Source organism: Procambarus clarkii, chromosome 18 (genome assembly GCF_040958095.1).
Source record: "Procambarus clarkii isolate CNS0578487 chromosome 18, FALCON_Pclarkii_2.0, whole genome shotgun sequence".
NCBI lineage: Eukaryota > Metazoa > Arthropoda > Malacostraca > Decapoda > Cambaridae > Procambarus > Procambarus clarkii.
Genome location: NC_091167.1, coordinates 33,616,996 through 33,633,292, shown reverse-complemented (window position 1 = coordinate 33,633,292; position 16,297 = coordinate 33,616,996). Strand labels below are relative to the sequence as shown.

General features: G+C 42.9%; 1 protein-coding gene across 2 annotated transcripts in view; it reads left to right on the top strand.

The window, feature by feature from the left end:
• Nucleotides 1-2,225: 2,225 nt before the first annotated feature.
• Nucleotides 2,226-16,297, top strand: part of LOC123754405 (uncharacterized) — a 30,044-nt gene continuing 15,972 nt past the window's right edge. Inside the window, exons 1-2 of one of the 2 annotated variants that reach the window (XM_045736789.2) lie at nt 2,226-2,994; nt 3,993-4,063. In XM_045736789.2, coding sequence (XP_045592745.1) covers nt 3,995-4,063 — 69 coding nt within the window. In that variant the 5' untranslated portion in view covers nt 2,226-2,994; nt 3,993-3,994. Of the gene's footprint in view, nt 2,995-3,986; nt 4,064-16,297 lie in introns of both variants that reach the window. The other variant, XM_045736788.2, reaches the window with a different exon arrangement.

Sequence of the window (16,297 nt, the reverse complement as noted above, 5' to 3'; positions counted from 1 at the left end):
TGCCTGTCTGCCTTCTCGTGCCTGCTGTGACGCGGGACGTGACACGGGGCATGCACTCATGAACCTGACTGATGACCTAAGCAAGGGGTTTCCGAATCATTATATAGAGCCCGTCGTTTGTAGGTGTTACCCAGCATGATAACACAGCCAAGGACGCCATGGCCGCATGCAACCAGCAGCAGCTCCAGCTTGGGCCTAGCGTCCCATCTCGTAGTGGGGTGCCTGGGCCAAGAAACTCGATCTAACAAGAGAGAGGAAATCACAAGACAGAAAACGCAAGAATTAAGAGTGCCACTACCACCATCGCCACCACTACTATCACTATCACCACCACCACTATCACCACCACCCACGCCACCACCACCACTATCACCACCACCCACGCCACCACCACCACTATCACCACCACCCACGCCACCGCCACCACTATCACCACCACCCACGCCACCACCACCCACGCCACCACCACCCACGCCACCACTACCACTATCACCACCACCCACGCCACCACCACCCACGCCACCACTACCACTATCACCACCACCCACGCCACCACCACCATGTACATCAGCCAAGGCATGCAGGCTGGCCATCAACCACCCACGGGGTCCTCCTGCGTCTTATTGGATGATCACACAATGGCCCAAGTTACAGTGTGGAGCGTATAGGGGCTGGGTCGAGGCGTGGCCATGTATGTTCCAAAGCTCTCATGTGAATATGTAGGTTCACACAAAATCCCATATACAGACACCTCCATTTTGTATTGAAACTACGTAAATTGTAAATACGGTGTCATGTTTATAAACTCTAATGCATTGCATATATATATGTAGGGGGTACCACCTCTGGTGCAATTGTAGGTGGGGGTACCACTTCTGGTGCATAGCCTCGTAAGTAATTATCAAAAGAAGGCACCATACCGGGAAGGCTATGTTAGCACTATCAAATGTGCGGAATAATCAGAGGGCGCTAAATATCACCAAGGATTCATAGCCTCGTAGAAGAAAAGTGTATTCAGAGAAGCCATTGTTGATTCTCACTGAACACTTTAATATTTTCTTCTCCTACCAACTCTAGTTTTGTTTTGTATTAATTGTATTACATTGTGTTACAGTTTACATAAAGCACACACACATATACCAACCACTGCTCGAAGACCTGATCCAGCTCTTCGAAGGTGGGGTGTATGTGCCCAAGATACATATACAGTATATATTTATATATATATATATATATATATATATATATATATATATATATATATATATATATATATATATATATATATATATATATATATTTGTCCCCAAAAAATAATTTGGGGACACGTCGTCTGCCTTTCTGTGTATCAGACATAATGATAGATACATTTTATGTACAAAATAAAATAACCAAACAAAAATTAACAAAGAGTCGGATCATCATTTCGTCTTTTGTTCAAGACATCCGGGAAAGTCTTATATAATTCCAGATTTGTGGGACTGTCTTATGGCTCCACGCGTATGGAACCGTCTATTGGTTCCATACTTATGGAAGACTCAGACCTTTAGTTCAAAGCCTCATGAAACATCCTTCGGTTCCAGACTTATGGGACAAGCTAATGGTTCCAGACTTACGAGAAATACGAGTGGAACAAACTATTAAGTAGTATCATTGAAGCACAAATTACATTTAAAACTAAAATTGCCCATATTGGTCTACAGGAAACCATGCGGATGTAAACAGATCCTGCCGAATACGGATCAGTAAACCTTCCGGTTTGTTCCATGCAGCCATCCTTAGACAAGCCACCGGCTTCCTGTCTCCAGTCGAGGCCACTAGAGATGGTATCCCACAGGTAAATTCAGCTACAGTGTGTACCAATCAAGTGGCCACCTGCTTAGGAACAAAATATAGTAGGCCCACAAGCCGTGTCTCCTTGTCTGGTCAACTGTCATGCTAGTAACGAGTCGAAGTTATTTTCGTTGGTTGTCTAAGTGTTCAGTGACGTTGACGGTGATAAGAGAGAGGAAAGAACGTGCTAACCAACCACATCCCTCACAGCTTACGGCAAGGGATCTTATTTTTTTCTGTGAATGGCAGTAAGTGTTCCCTGGAGTCACACATCTCTTCTGATTACTCAGCTGTCTGTAACGGCTCGTGGCCAGGCGACAAGCAACATAAACCCATTGTTTGAGGAGCGGGCGGCCGCTGTGGACCTTGAATGATTCCTTGTAATGGGCGCTCTTTGCATTATCATTGATGACTTTTGCCTACCTCGGGAGTACAGTTTCGCAAATTGTTTACGTTTTATCAAGGCGTAACTGCAGCCAGTTGCGGGAATCGTCCAAGCTGCGAGTTATCACCAAGCCTCGCAGTCCTCACAGTTATCTGGCTCTCTAAAAGCCGGTGTACTTTGTGCACGGAGCGGGCATCTAACCTTCGAGCACGGAGCAGCGCCTCGACTCTCGGCTCCTCCCTGCACGCCCCCCTCCTGTGGCGTCTCAGTATTAGTGCCACGTCTGGTGATAGTGGCACTATTCTGGCTACCCGGGTGCCCGCAGACGGAAACTTGCCAGTGCCTCCCCCGCGGCCTGCCACTCCTGCCCTGACCAGCGACCAGCCAGCACGGGGCTGGCTCCCACACCTCCCACCACTTGTGTAACGGAGCCAGACACGTATCAAAACATAAACCAATCATTAGTCCGTCGCGACAGTCAACCGCGAAGAAAAATATATTGATGAAAAATCTCATTGAAATAAAATAAAGCAAAAGGTGATTTAAGCAGTGTGAACATTTTGACCCAATCTTGAAAAGTAAAGACATATCTGGGTTGGGTGCGTGACACTCACGCTGGTGGACGATTACCCTGGCGGCGTGACTGTCGCTGGTGAGGCCAGGCCCTCCCTCCCTCCCGGCGCACCTCTCCTGGTGACACCCGCATCACCACATCCTACTCTCCCACGACTCCCGCACCTCTGGCCAGCCCCAAGTGTCTCCAGCAGCTTCCACAGGTAGCCATTGACACACCTTTGTACCAAACAGTTGCCGCAAGTCTACTAACTCTAATTGAATTAATATGCGACTTAAGGAAAGCTCTAAGGATGAGTTAAATGCGCTATACTTGACCAAACCACTACCTTTCCCCCCTCAGTATTTCTCGATAAAGTAAGCAAGATGCAATGCACAGTGGCATGGGGGTAATAACATTTACTTTGCTTGGATCGTCAGAGAGAGACTCGATGTGTGCCTCAAAATACTAAGCCAGTTGTCTCAGCAACCTATGCAGCATCCATGGCTTGGTTGGTGTTCGGCCCGAGTTTGAATCTCGGTTGATCCTGGCACAGGAGGCGCTATTAGGCCAGTGCGGCTATACACATCTCCCCCTTTAATCACACGTAAGATCAAGGTGGTAACGCATTACATGTGATGCCCAGAGGTATAGGCATGAGGGCTGTACACCGGAGAGATGCCCTTCACAACCTGACCGTACCTTAATGACAATCCTTAAATTTATCTTAAAATTTACAATCTCACAATAAATCTAAGTGAATATTTGGATATTTTTTGTGTAATTTACAGATCTGTTCACATATCCATTGTTGCCCCAATTATTTTCGTTATTTAAATTATTATATTAATGCCATAAATACATTTTTTAATATCCACGAAAATAATCTTTATAATTATAATAATTATTATCGTGTTATTGTTTTAATATTAGTACTCTCATTATTATTATTATTATTATTTATTATTATTATTTACAATCAAGAATTAGGAAGAATGTAACTTAATAACAATTTACAATTAAAAAAACAAAAATCAAACGTTTACTCTTGAGACTTCCTACACTTTACCCTCTCCTCCTCCCACCGTTCCTCCTTCTCTTCCTTCCTCTCCCTCTATCCTACTCTTCCTCTCCCTCTCCCCTCACGCCTCTCACTGTGGCCGCCCCTCCTCTTTCCTGATCTGGTGGAAGTGTTTCATCTCGCGTCTCCTGCAGGAGCAGCGATGCGTCGGTGCTGCTGGTGCTGCGTCAGCCTCCAGAAGGGCGTCGTGGCCATCGGTGTCTTCGGAATGGTAAGTGTCCAGACTGGTCTCTTATGTGGCGGCCAGTGGCCAGACTGGTCTGTTATGTGGTGGCCAGTGCCCAGACTGGTCTCTTATGTGGCGGCCAGTGCCCAGACTGGTCTGTTATGTGGCGGCCAGTGGTCATACTTGTCTGTTATGTGGCGGCCAGTGCCCAGACTGGTCTGTTATGTGGCGGCCAGTGCTCAGACTGGTCTAGTTATGTGGCGGCCAGTGCCCAGACTGGTCTGTTATGTGGCGGCCAGTGCTCAGACTGGTCTGTTATGTGGCGGCCAGTGCTCAGACTGGTCTGTTATGTGGCGGCCAGTGCCCTAGACTGGTCTGTTATGTGGCGGCCAGTGCTCAGACTGGTCTATTATGTGGCGGCCAGTGGCCAGACTGGTCTGTTATGTGGCGGCCAGTGCCCAGACTGGTCTGTTGTGTGGCGGCCAGTGCCCAGACTGGTCTCTTATAAGAACATAAGAACATAAGAACAAAGGCAACTGCAGAAGGCCTATTGGCCCATACGAGGCAGCTCCTATTTATAACCACCCAATCCCACTCATATACATGTCCAACCCATGCTTGAAACAATCGAGGGACCCCACCTCCACAATGTTACGCGGCAATTGGTTCCACAAATCAACAACCCTGTTACTGAACCAGTATTTACCCAAGTCTTTCCTAAATCTAAACTTATCCAATTTATACCCATTGTTTCGTGTTCTGTCTTGTGTTGATACTTTTAATACCCTATTAATATCCCCTTTGTTATGTCCATTCACCCACTTGTGAACCTCTATCATGTCACCCCTAACTCTTCGCCTTTCCAGTGAATGCAACTTAAGCTTTGTTAATCTTTCTTCATATGAAAGATTTCTAATTTGGGGAATTAACTTAGTCATCCTACGCTGGACACGTTCAAGTGAATTTATATCCATTCTATAATATGGCGACCACAACTGAACTGCATAATCTAAATGGGGCCTAACTAGAGCAAGATATAGCTTGAGAACCACACCAGGTGTCTTGTTACTAACGCTGCGATTAATAAATCCAAGTGTCCGATTTGCCTTATTACGAACATTTATGTATGCTCGTGATGGGGTGCATCTATCGAGAGCTGGGGTTGTTGCTGTTGCGAACTCGCTAGAAGAAGTGGTTAGAGGTGTTTGTTTGGGTTTAAACTGTTAGTAGATAGAGGTATGGGAATTGATTTGGAGGAAGGAGGTAATAAAAGTATGTGTTTGTGGGAGAAAGGAATTGGCAAAACGATCAGGGAAAGAGAAGGTCCGCAAAATAACAATTCACTTAGGGTATATTACACTAACAGTAGAAGTCTAAGAAATAAAATTAACGAATTAAATGCTCTTGTCTGCACAGAAAAAATAGATATTATTGCACTTACCGAAACGTGGATGAATGTAGAAAATAGAGAACTATTAGCTGAATATCAAATATATGGATTTAAACTATTTCACACAGATAGATATATTAGACGAGGAGGTGGAGTAGCCATATATGTTAGGGACAATTTGAAATGTAGTCTCAAAGAGGGAATCAAAACAGAGCCACACACAGAAACTATTTGGATTGAATTAAACGAAAAAGCTAATAATATTATAATAGGAGTAATATATAGGCCACCAAATTTAGACAGAATGGAAGCAAAGCATCTATGGGATGAAATATCTAGAGCATCTAGATCTAACAGTATTTATGTCATGGGTGACTTTAATTTTAGCGGAATAAACTGGTTGAACAAAACAGGGAATAGTGAAGCAGAAGATTTTCTAGAATTAATTGACGATTGCTTTCTTACGCAACACATTAAGGAACCAACACGGGAAAATAATATTTTAGATTTAGTGTTAACTAACAGGGAAACGCAAATTAATGACATCGAAATAGGGAGTGAGCTAGGGAGCAGTGATCACAAAGAAATCAGATTTAGCATAGAATGGAATAGACCAGTAGGAGAAAATTCTGTTAAAGTGCCAGATTTTCGAAAAGCTGATTTTAATAGCCTAAGAAATTTTTTGGGTCAAATTGATTGGAAAAGCTTGGGTATGGGGTGTGGGCCGGTCTTGGAGCGAGACATGAACCCAGCGATAGGTGACTTAAATGGGGATTTCGATGTGGATTCAATATATAACTTATTTAAGAATATTCTAAACAAAGCACAGGAACGTAGTATACCATAAGAACATAAGAACATAAGAACAAAGGTAACTGCAGAAGGCCTATTGGCCCATACGAGGCAGCTCCTATTCTATAACCACCCAATCCCACTCATATACTTGTCCAACCCGTGCTTGAAACAATCGAGGGACCCCACCTCCACAATGTTACGCGGCAATTGGTTCCACAAATCAACAACCCTGTTACTGAACCAGTATTTACCCAAGTCTTTCCTAAATCTAAACTTATCCAATTTATATCCATTGTTTCGTGTTCTGTCCTGTGTTGATACTTTTAATACCCTATTAATATCCCCCCGGTTATGTCCATTCATCCACTTGTAAACCTCTATCATGTCACCCCTAACTCTTCGCCTTTCCAGTGAATGCAACTTAAGCTTTGTTAATCTTTCTTCATATGAAAGATTTCTAATTTGGGGAATTAACTTAGTCATCCTACGCTGGACACGTTCAAGTGAATTTATATCCATTCTATAATATGGCGACCAAAACTGAACTGCATAATCTAAATGGGGCCTAACTAGAGCAAGATATAGCTTGAGAACCACACCAGGTGTCTTGTTACTAACGCTGCGATTAATAAATCCAAGTGTCCGATTTGCCTTATTACGAACATTTATGCATTGATCCTTTTGTTTTAAATTCTTACTAATCATAACTCCCAGATCCCTTTCGCAATCCGACTTCGCAATCACAACACCATCTAGCTCGTATCTTGTAACTCTATCATCATTACCTAACCTCAGAACTTTACATTTATCAGCATTAAACTGCATCTGCCAATCCTTTGACCATTTCAAAACCCTATCTAGATCAACTTGAAGTGATAGTGAGTCCTCCTCCGAATTAATTTCCCTACCGATTTTCGTATCATCGGCAAATTTGCAAATGTTGCTACTCAAACCTGAATCTAAATCATTTATATATATTATAAACAACAGAGGTCCCAGGACAGAGCCTTGAGGCACTCCACTTACAACATTTTCCCACTCTGACTTGATTCCATTTATACTAACTCTCTGTTTCCTTTGGTATAGCCATGCCCTAATCCAGCTTAATATAGCACCCCCAATACCATGAGACTCTATTTTTTTTAATCAGTCTTTCATGTGGCACTGTATCAAAAGCTTTGCTAAAGTCAAGGTATACAACATCGCAATCCTTACCACTATCAACTGCCTCAACAATGCTAGAATAAAAAGATAACAAATTTGTTAAACATGAACGGCCATTTATAAAACCATGTTGCGACTCAATTATTAATTTATGTTTTTCAAGATGAAGACGAATTTTATTTGCTATTATAGATTCGAGTAACTTTCCCACAATAGACGTTAGGCTAATTGGTCGATAGTTAGACGCAAGTGATCTATCTCCTTTCTTAAAAATAGGAGATGTATACGATCATACAAATTGAATAGATCGTATACTAATGACCCAAAGTGGATAACAAAGAATTTGAAGAACCTTATAGGTAAAAAGAGAGCTTGGTACAAAAGGATTAAAAATGGGGAGGTCACTTTAGAACAGGAATTCGTACAACTGGTTAGAAATGTTAAAAAAGAGATAAGGAAAGCAAAAAGAAACTATGAAGTTCGCATAGCAGGGCAAGCAAAGACAAATCCTAAAGGGTTTTTTCAGTTATATCGTACTAAGACTAGGGAAAGGATAGGTCCATTAAAAACTGAGACAGGTCAAATAACAGATAGTGATGAAGAGATGAGTAGTATTTTTAATAAATATTTTGTATCTGTATTTACTAAAGAGGAACTTAACAATATGCCTTCAGCCGAACAAGTCTATGTGGGTGGGGACGAGGACAGGTTGACGAGTTTAGCAGTTACCAGGGAGGATGTTCTTAAACAAATAGTAAAACTCAAACCAAACAAATCCCCAGGGCCGGATGAAGTGTTTGCTAGGGTGCTTAAAGAATGCAAAGAGGAGCTTTGTGACCCACTGTCAACCATATTTAATAAATCAATAGAGTCAGGCAGAGTGCCAGAGTTTTGGAAAGTTGCTAATGTGATACCAGTTTTTAAGAAAGGAGATAGATCACTTGCGTCTAACTATCGACCAATTAGCCTAACGTCTATTGTGGGAAAGTTACTCGAATCTATAATAGCAAATAAAATTCGTCTTCATCTTGAAAAACATAAATTAATAATTGAGTCGCAACATGGTTTTATAAATGGCCGTTCATGTTTAACAAATTTGTTATCTTTTTATTCTAGCATTGTTGAGGCAGTTGATAGTGGTAAGGATTGCGATGTTGTATACCTTGACTTTAGCAAAGCTTTTGATACAGTGCCACATGAAAGACTGATTAAAAAAATAGAGTCTCATGGTATTGGGGGTGCTATATTAAGCTGGATTAGGGCATGGCTATACCAAAGGAAACAGAGAGTTAGTATAAATGGAATCAAGTCAGAGTGGGAAAATGTTGTAAGTGGAGTGCCTCAAGGCTCTGTCCTGGGACCTCTGTTGTTTATAATATATATAAATGATTTAGATTCAGGTTTGAGTAGCAACATTTGCAAATTTGCCGATGATACGAAAATCGGTAGGGAAATTAATTCGGAGGAGGACTCACTATCACTTCAAGTTGATCTAGATAGGGTTTTGAAATGGTCAAAGGATTGGCAGATGCAGTTTAATGCTGATAAATGTAAAGTTCTGAGGTTAGGTAATGATGATAGAGTTACAAGATACGAGCTAGATGGTGTTGTGATTGCGAAGTCGGATTGCGAAAGGGATCTGGGAGTTATGATTAGTAAAAATTTAAAACAAAAAGATCAATGCATAAATGTTCGTAATAAGGCAAATCGGACACTTGGATTTATTAATCGCAGCGTTAGTAACAAGACACCTGGTGTGGTTCTCAAGCTATATCTTGCTCTAGTTAGGCCCCATTTAGATTATGCAGTTCAGTTTTGGTCGCCATATTATGGAGTGGATGTGAATTCACTTGAACGTGTCCAGCGTAGGATGACTAAGTTAATTCCCCAAATTAGAAATCTTTCATATGAAGAAAGATTAACAAAGCTTAAGTTGCATTCACTGGAAAGGCGAAGAGTTAGGGGTGACATGATAGAGGTTTACAAGTGGATGAATGGACATAACCGGGGGGATATTAATAGGGTATTAAAAGTATCAACACAGGACAGAACACGAAACAATGGATATAAATTGGATAAGTTTAGATTTAGGAAAGACTTGGGTAAATACTGGTTCAGTAACAGGGTTGTTGATTTGTGGAACCAATTGCCGCGTAACATTGTGGAGGTGGGGTCCCTCGATTGTTTCAAGCACGGGTTGGACAAGTATATGAGTGGGATTGGGTGGTTATAGAATAGGAGCTGCCTCGTATGGGCCAATAGGCCTTCTGCAGTTACCTTTGTTCTTATGTTCTTATGTTCTTATTTATGCATTGATCCTTTTGTTTTAAATTCTTACTAATCATAACTCCCAGATCCCTTTCGCAATTCGACTTCGCAATCTCAACACCATCTAGCTCGTATCTTGTAACCCTATCATCATTACCTAACCTCAGAACTTTACATTTATCAGCATTAAACTGCATCTGCCAATCCTTCGACCATTTCAAAACCCTATCTAGATCAACTTGAAGTGATAGTGAGTCCTCCTCCGAATTAATTTCCCTACCGATTTTCGTATCATCGGCAAATTTGCAAATGTTGCTACTCAAACCTGAATCTAAATCATTTATATATATTATAAACAACAGAGGTCCCAGGACAGAGCCCTGAGGCACCCCACTTACAACATTTTCCCACTCTGATTTGACTCCATTTATACTAACTCTCTGTTTCCTTTGGTATAGCCACGCCCTAATCCAGCTTAAATTAATATAGCACCCCCAATACCATGAGACTCTAACTTTTTAATCAGTCTTTCATGTGGCACTGTATCAAAAGCTTTGCTAAAGTCAAGGTACACAACATCGCAATCCTTACCACTATCAACTGCCTCAACAATGCTAGAATAAAAAGATAACAAATTTGTTAAACATGAACGGCCATTTATAAAACCATGTTGCGACTCAATTATTAATTTATGTTTTTCAAGCTCTCTCTTATGTGGCGGCCAGTGCCCAGACTGGTCTGTTATGTGGCGGCCAGTGCCCATACTGGTCTGTTATGTGGCGGCCAGTGCTCAGACTGGTCTGTTATGTGGCGGCCAGTGCCCATACTGGTCTGTTATGTGGCGGCCAGTGCCCGGACTGGTCTGTTATGTGGCGGCCAGTGCCCATACTGGTCTCTTATGTGGCGGCCAGTGCCCAGACTGGTCTGTTATGTGGCGGCCAGTGTCCAGACTGGTCTGTTATGTGGCGGCCAGTGCCTAGACTGGTCTGTGATGTGGTGGCCAGTGCCCAGACTGGTCTGTTATGTGGTGGCCAGTGCCCATACTGGTCTCTTATGTGGTGGCCAGTGCCCAGACTGGTCTCTTATGTGGCGGCCAGTGCCCAGACTGGTCTCTTATGTGGCGGCCAGTGCCCAGACTGGTCTGTTATGTGGCGGCCAGTGCTCAGACTGGTCTGTTATGTGGCGGCCAGTGCCCATACTGGTCTGTTATGTGGCGGCCAGTGGCCAGACTGGTCTGTTATGTGGCGGCCAGTGCTCAGACTGGTCTGTTGTGTGGCGGCCAGTGCTCAGACTGGTCTGTTATGTGGCGGCCAGTGCTCAGACTGGTCTGTTATGTGGCGGCCAGTGCCCAGACTGGTCTGTTATGTGGCGGCCAGTGCCCAGACTGGTCTGTTATGTGGCGGCCAGTGTCCAGACTGGTCTGTTATGTGGCGGCCAGTGCCCAGACTGGTCTGTTATGTGGCGGCCAGTGTCCAGACTGGTCTGTTATGTGGCGGCCAGTGTCCAGACTGGTCTGTTATGTGGCGGCCAGTGTCCAGACTGGTCTGTTATGTGGCGGCCAGTGCCCAGACTGGTCTGTTATGTGACGGCCAGTGCCCAGACTGGTCTGTTATGTGGCGGCCAGTGCCCAGACTGGTCTGTTATGTGGCGGCCAGTGCCCAGACTGGTCTGTTATGTGGCGGCCAGTGCCCAGACTGGTCTGTTATATGATGTTCAGTGGTCATACTTTATTATCACGTGGTCAGTGCCCATACCTGTCTACTATGATTAGATCAGTGCTCAAACTGGCCTATTATGAAGAAGTGTATTCCTTGAACTTCATGCAAATCAAGTGTGGAAGTGACAGCCAGGTGTGGAAGTGACGGCCAGGTGTGGAAGTGACAGCCAGGTGTGGAAGTGACAGCCAGGACCCCTGGAGCATACGTAACAAGCTTGTTGGCTGAATATAACTGTTGATCATTTAGTGGCTCACGACAAGGCATTAATTTGCATAATATATAAGGCTGAAGAATAAGAGCTGTTTGATCTCTCGCTACTCTTCACACACTTCTTTATTGTTCTCTGTTTTGCAAGTTAAAATTAAATGCTGCAAGATGAATGGACACATCTGGCCCTGTATTCTCAAAGGAAGACGTTATTAATAAGTTAAAATTAACTAATTTATCAGCTATTTCTCACGATTTAACTAAGAAGTGTTCGTATCATGCCTACCGATCTGCCCATATCTACGACGATGATAATACGTCAGAGGTAGCATTAGTGTGCATTCACCTACTTGTTTGTGCTCGATCGAGATTTAACGCTTGGGTCCAGTCTTTTCAGCCGCCGTTTGTCTACTGTAATGACTTCTGATCTGTTGTTCGATCTAATCTACTTATGTAATTATAGAGTTTGCTTCTTCTGCCTTTTCGTTTAGTTCATGCCATTTTCCTACTTTTATATTACGCTCAAATAAAACTGTCTAACATGTCTATCTATGGTTCATCTGTTTCTCAAAGTTCCCAGCCATGCCCTCATATTCTACTGGTGTTCACTGTGAATATCTCTTTTTCACTGTCAATCCCTCTAGGTATTTTATACATTCTCTCTCTCTCTCTCTCTCTCCTACCACTTGGACTGTACGGTAGAGCGAGGATCTCGCTTCATGCAGGTCGGCGTTCAATCCCCGACCGTTCAAGTGGTGGGTCACCATTCCTTCTCCCCGTCCCATCCTAAATTAAAATCCTGACCAACGGGTCAGGATTTTAATCCTGACGCCACGTCGTAATGGAGTGGCGTTTTCCCCCTGATAATTCCTTCCTTCCTTCCTTCACTCTCACACTCTCTCTCTCTCTCTCTCTCTCTCTCTCTCTCTCTCTCTCTCTCTCTCTCTCTCTCTCTCTCTCTCACCTCTTTTCTAGTGGCGTTAGGTCCCGCTTCTTCTATAAATTACTTCCCAACAAGGCCAGCAGCTACGAGGCGGGTCCAGGCGCTGGAGCTCATTCCACACAAGCACACATAACCAAGAGCACACACACACACACACACCATACACAAACACCTCGGGATGCACTCATCTTGTTAGTGAAGAGAAATATTTCCAATAAGAAACAATTAAACCTCTGTGCCCTTGCACTAATAGCGTGCAACAGAGCCTTGCAACGGAGTGGGCGTCTGGCAGCATAATTTTATGTGTTAGAGTATAGCATGACACTTGTGTCCGGTTGTGATACGAGTCAAGAGGATCTGCCTCCTGCACATATTTCTTCTCTCAATTGCCTTGAAATATATAGCTAACTACAGCTAACACTTTAGCTCTTCTCGTTTTACTCGAACTGAGGAAATATACCAGTCTCTTACATACCAGTCTCACTATCACGTACCAGTGTCAGTATCAGGTACAAGTGTCAGTATCAGGCACCATCAACCAGTTTAAGACAGCATCAGACACCAGATTCGGTATTAGCCACAAGTTTCAGTATCAGGTACATGTTAGGCATCAGAACCAGGCACCAGTTTAAGTATCAGGCACCAGTTTCAGTACCTGGCACCAACCTCAGTATCTGGTACCAGCCTCAGTATTAGGTACCAGTTACAGTATCAGGCACCAGCCTCAGTATGAAGCACCTGAGGTGGGGATGAACCTGTTTGTAATTGTGGAGGTGGGGATGGGCCTATTTTGTGGCAGGGTGAGTGGTAAGATGCCTGTATTTCAAGCTCAAGACTCGAATTAAACATGTGCAAGTATATAACGCTAATTATTCTCTAAGATTCACGATACAGATGTAAGACAAATCAGGTGTTTTGGAGAGGAGTCATAGAGATAAGGTCTTACTGAAGCTCAACCATCAACTAGTGAAACCAAAGTGGAGGATACAGAGCTCACGATACACTTAAAACATCTCTAATGGTCCATAAATTGCTAATGAGATAAAACCCGAGTGAGACTACGTTAATAACACAGCAGGCACTGTTGACACCTTCAAGAGGGGAAATGGTTGTGGGTGTGTTGGGTGTGGGGGTGTGGGGTGTGGGGTTGTGGGTGTGGGGTGTGGGGTTGTGGGGTGTGGGTGTAGGGGTGTGGGTGTGGGCAACACCACCTGACCCCACAGCCGCCCCAACACCCTGAATGATGCTGGACACACACACACACACACACACACACACACACACACACACACACACACACACACACACACACACACACTCAAATGTTTATCACTCGCATATGTGTATCAACACAAAATGTTTATCAACACAGTCACAGAGCCTGCCCGACGCATGCGCAGGCACCAACACACCCCCACCCACGTCAGCGCCCATGTTTACTAATGTTTAAACAGTATTACTCGAAAGATTAATGTTTATACCAATACTGTTGATCCGTTAATTAATCCCAGTCATACAAGCAGAGAATAAACACAGAAACGCGACTGAAACATATAACTCATCCCACACATATACAATTATAATATTTATATTAACAACATCAATAATTGAATTAATGGCTCTCCACATAATACATCTACGAAACATATTTACAAAATACATTTACAAAATATATTTATAAAACACAATTACGATCTATTACGAAAAATATTTACATAATACATCTAGGAAATATATTTACTAAATACATCTACAAAACATTTATATGAAATACATCTACAAAATATACTTCCAAAATACATCTACAATATAACATTCAGAGATGATGGTTATTATAGCATATAATAACAAATAATGTTGATATGTTAGAGCTTAAACAAATGACGTGAGACAAGCTACTCTAAACAATAACAAATGAGAACACGAACAACAGTAATAGATACAACAGTGAGGACATAAGATAGATACACCGTCACAGTACACTATACCGTCACATCACAGATCACTATACCGTCACATCCCAGTACACTAAACCGTCTAAGGTAGGGTGAAGATTAAGGAAGTTAATATTGATACTGGAGTATCAAAACTTACTAAAATAGCCTTCACATAAAAATACAAATATCGTGGATAATAGAGTAACGAACGTACTGACAGTCCGTACTCTTGAGTCTGTAATATATGGAGTATATTCATAGAGAAATATTCAGCACTGTACAACACCTGTTTTTGAGATCAAATGTTAAACACCTGCACAATATTATGGCTGAGAAAACTGCAAAAAAAGATAACAAGGAACAGCGTTCCGTGTTCCTTAAACATGGAACGTCTAAAATGTTTGTCAGTTTGTGGGTGTCTCTTCTTGCAAACTCTCCTCTCTCTCCCACGGTACATCGCCATCTGTAAAATACTTCTCTCTACATGTTCCTAGTCAGAAAATATCTGGGACCTTTGTCTTCCATTCAAGAGTATAGGAATATTGGCCTGATCCCACTATTACGCTGTTTAATATACCCAGTGACTTATAAACAAGAACACTTCCCTCTCTCTCTTTCAAGTGGCTGTACTCTACGGTGCTATGTAATTGCGTGGTAGCGGAAACTTTTCCGCTACCACGCTACCACGACTTTTTTTTACGGGCTCACCATAGCCCGTGCTACATGGACATTTTGTTCTTAATAGCTAAATCTAAAAACAACAACGGAAACTTTTCAGAACTAAAACTCGAAGGGTACTGATTTTCTCACGCTGTTTCTTGATAACTCCAGAGCATTTAACAAAGGATACACCAATTTCTTTTCATTTTTAGATAATTACTAAAAAAAAAAAATCAGAAAAGTAGGTTGTGTAATTACTAGATCTGCTGTATATATCTAACCTGGACTGCAGAGAAGCAGCGAAGGGGGGAGCAATGGCCAAGCTGAAAATTATATCGCAACAAAAAATTGTGATTTACTGTTAAATGATTTAATGTTTCCTGCCTATCTAGATGCAGTGTTGACAGAACTAAGACCAGTAGAGCTGGTTTTCGCATAAGACAACGTTTTGTGTTATACTAATGATCAATTATTCTCGTTGTATTACCACCGGTAAAAGACGCTATTGTACACTATTGTATCTATTGATAGACAGATATATAAGAACTGTATAGTGCTTATCTCGAAGTTACCTTGAGATGGTTCGGAGGATCAATGATCCCAGCGGCCCTGTCTCTGACCAGAACCCCTGGTTAGTGATCTGGTTAACCAAGCTGTTAGACGCCACTGTTCGTGGTCTGAAGTATGAATAATGGATACGGTGATGGGGAAGGGTGGCGAGGAAGGTAATGGGTAGGGTGTAAGGAAGGTAATGGGTAGGGTGTAAGGAAGGTAATGGGTAGGGTGGCGAGGAAGGTAATGGGTAGGGTGGCGAGGAAGGTAATGGGTAGGGTGGCGAGGAAGGTAATGGGTAGGGTGGCGAGGAAGGTAATGGGTAGGGTGGCGAGGAAGGTAATGGGTAGGGTGTAAGGAAGGTAATGGGTAGGGTGGCGAGGAAGGTAATGGGTAGGGTGTAAGGAAGGTAATGGGTAGGGTGGCGAGGAAGGTAATGGGTAGGGTGTAAGGAAGGTAATGGGTAGGGTGGCGAGGAAGGTAATGGGTAGGGTGTAAGGAAGGTAATGGGTAGGGTGGCGAGGAAGGTAATGGGTAGGGTGTAAGGAAGGTAATGGGTAGGGTGTAAGGAAGGTAATGGGTAGGGTGTAAGGAAGGTAATGGGTAGGGTGTAAGGAAGGTAATGGGTAGGGTGTAAGGAAGGTA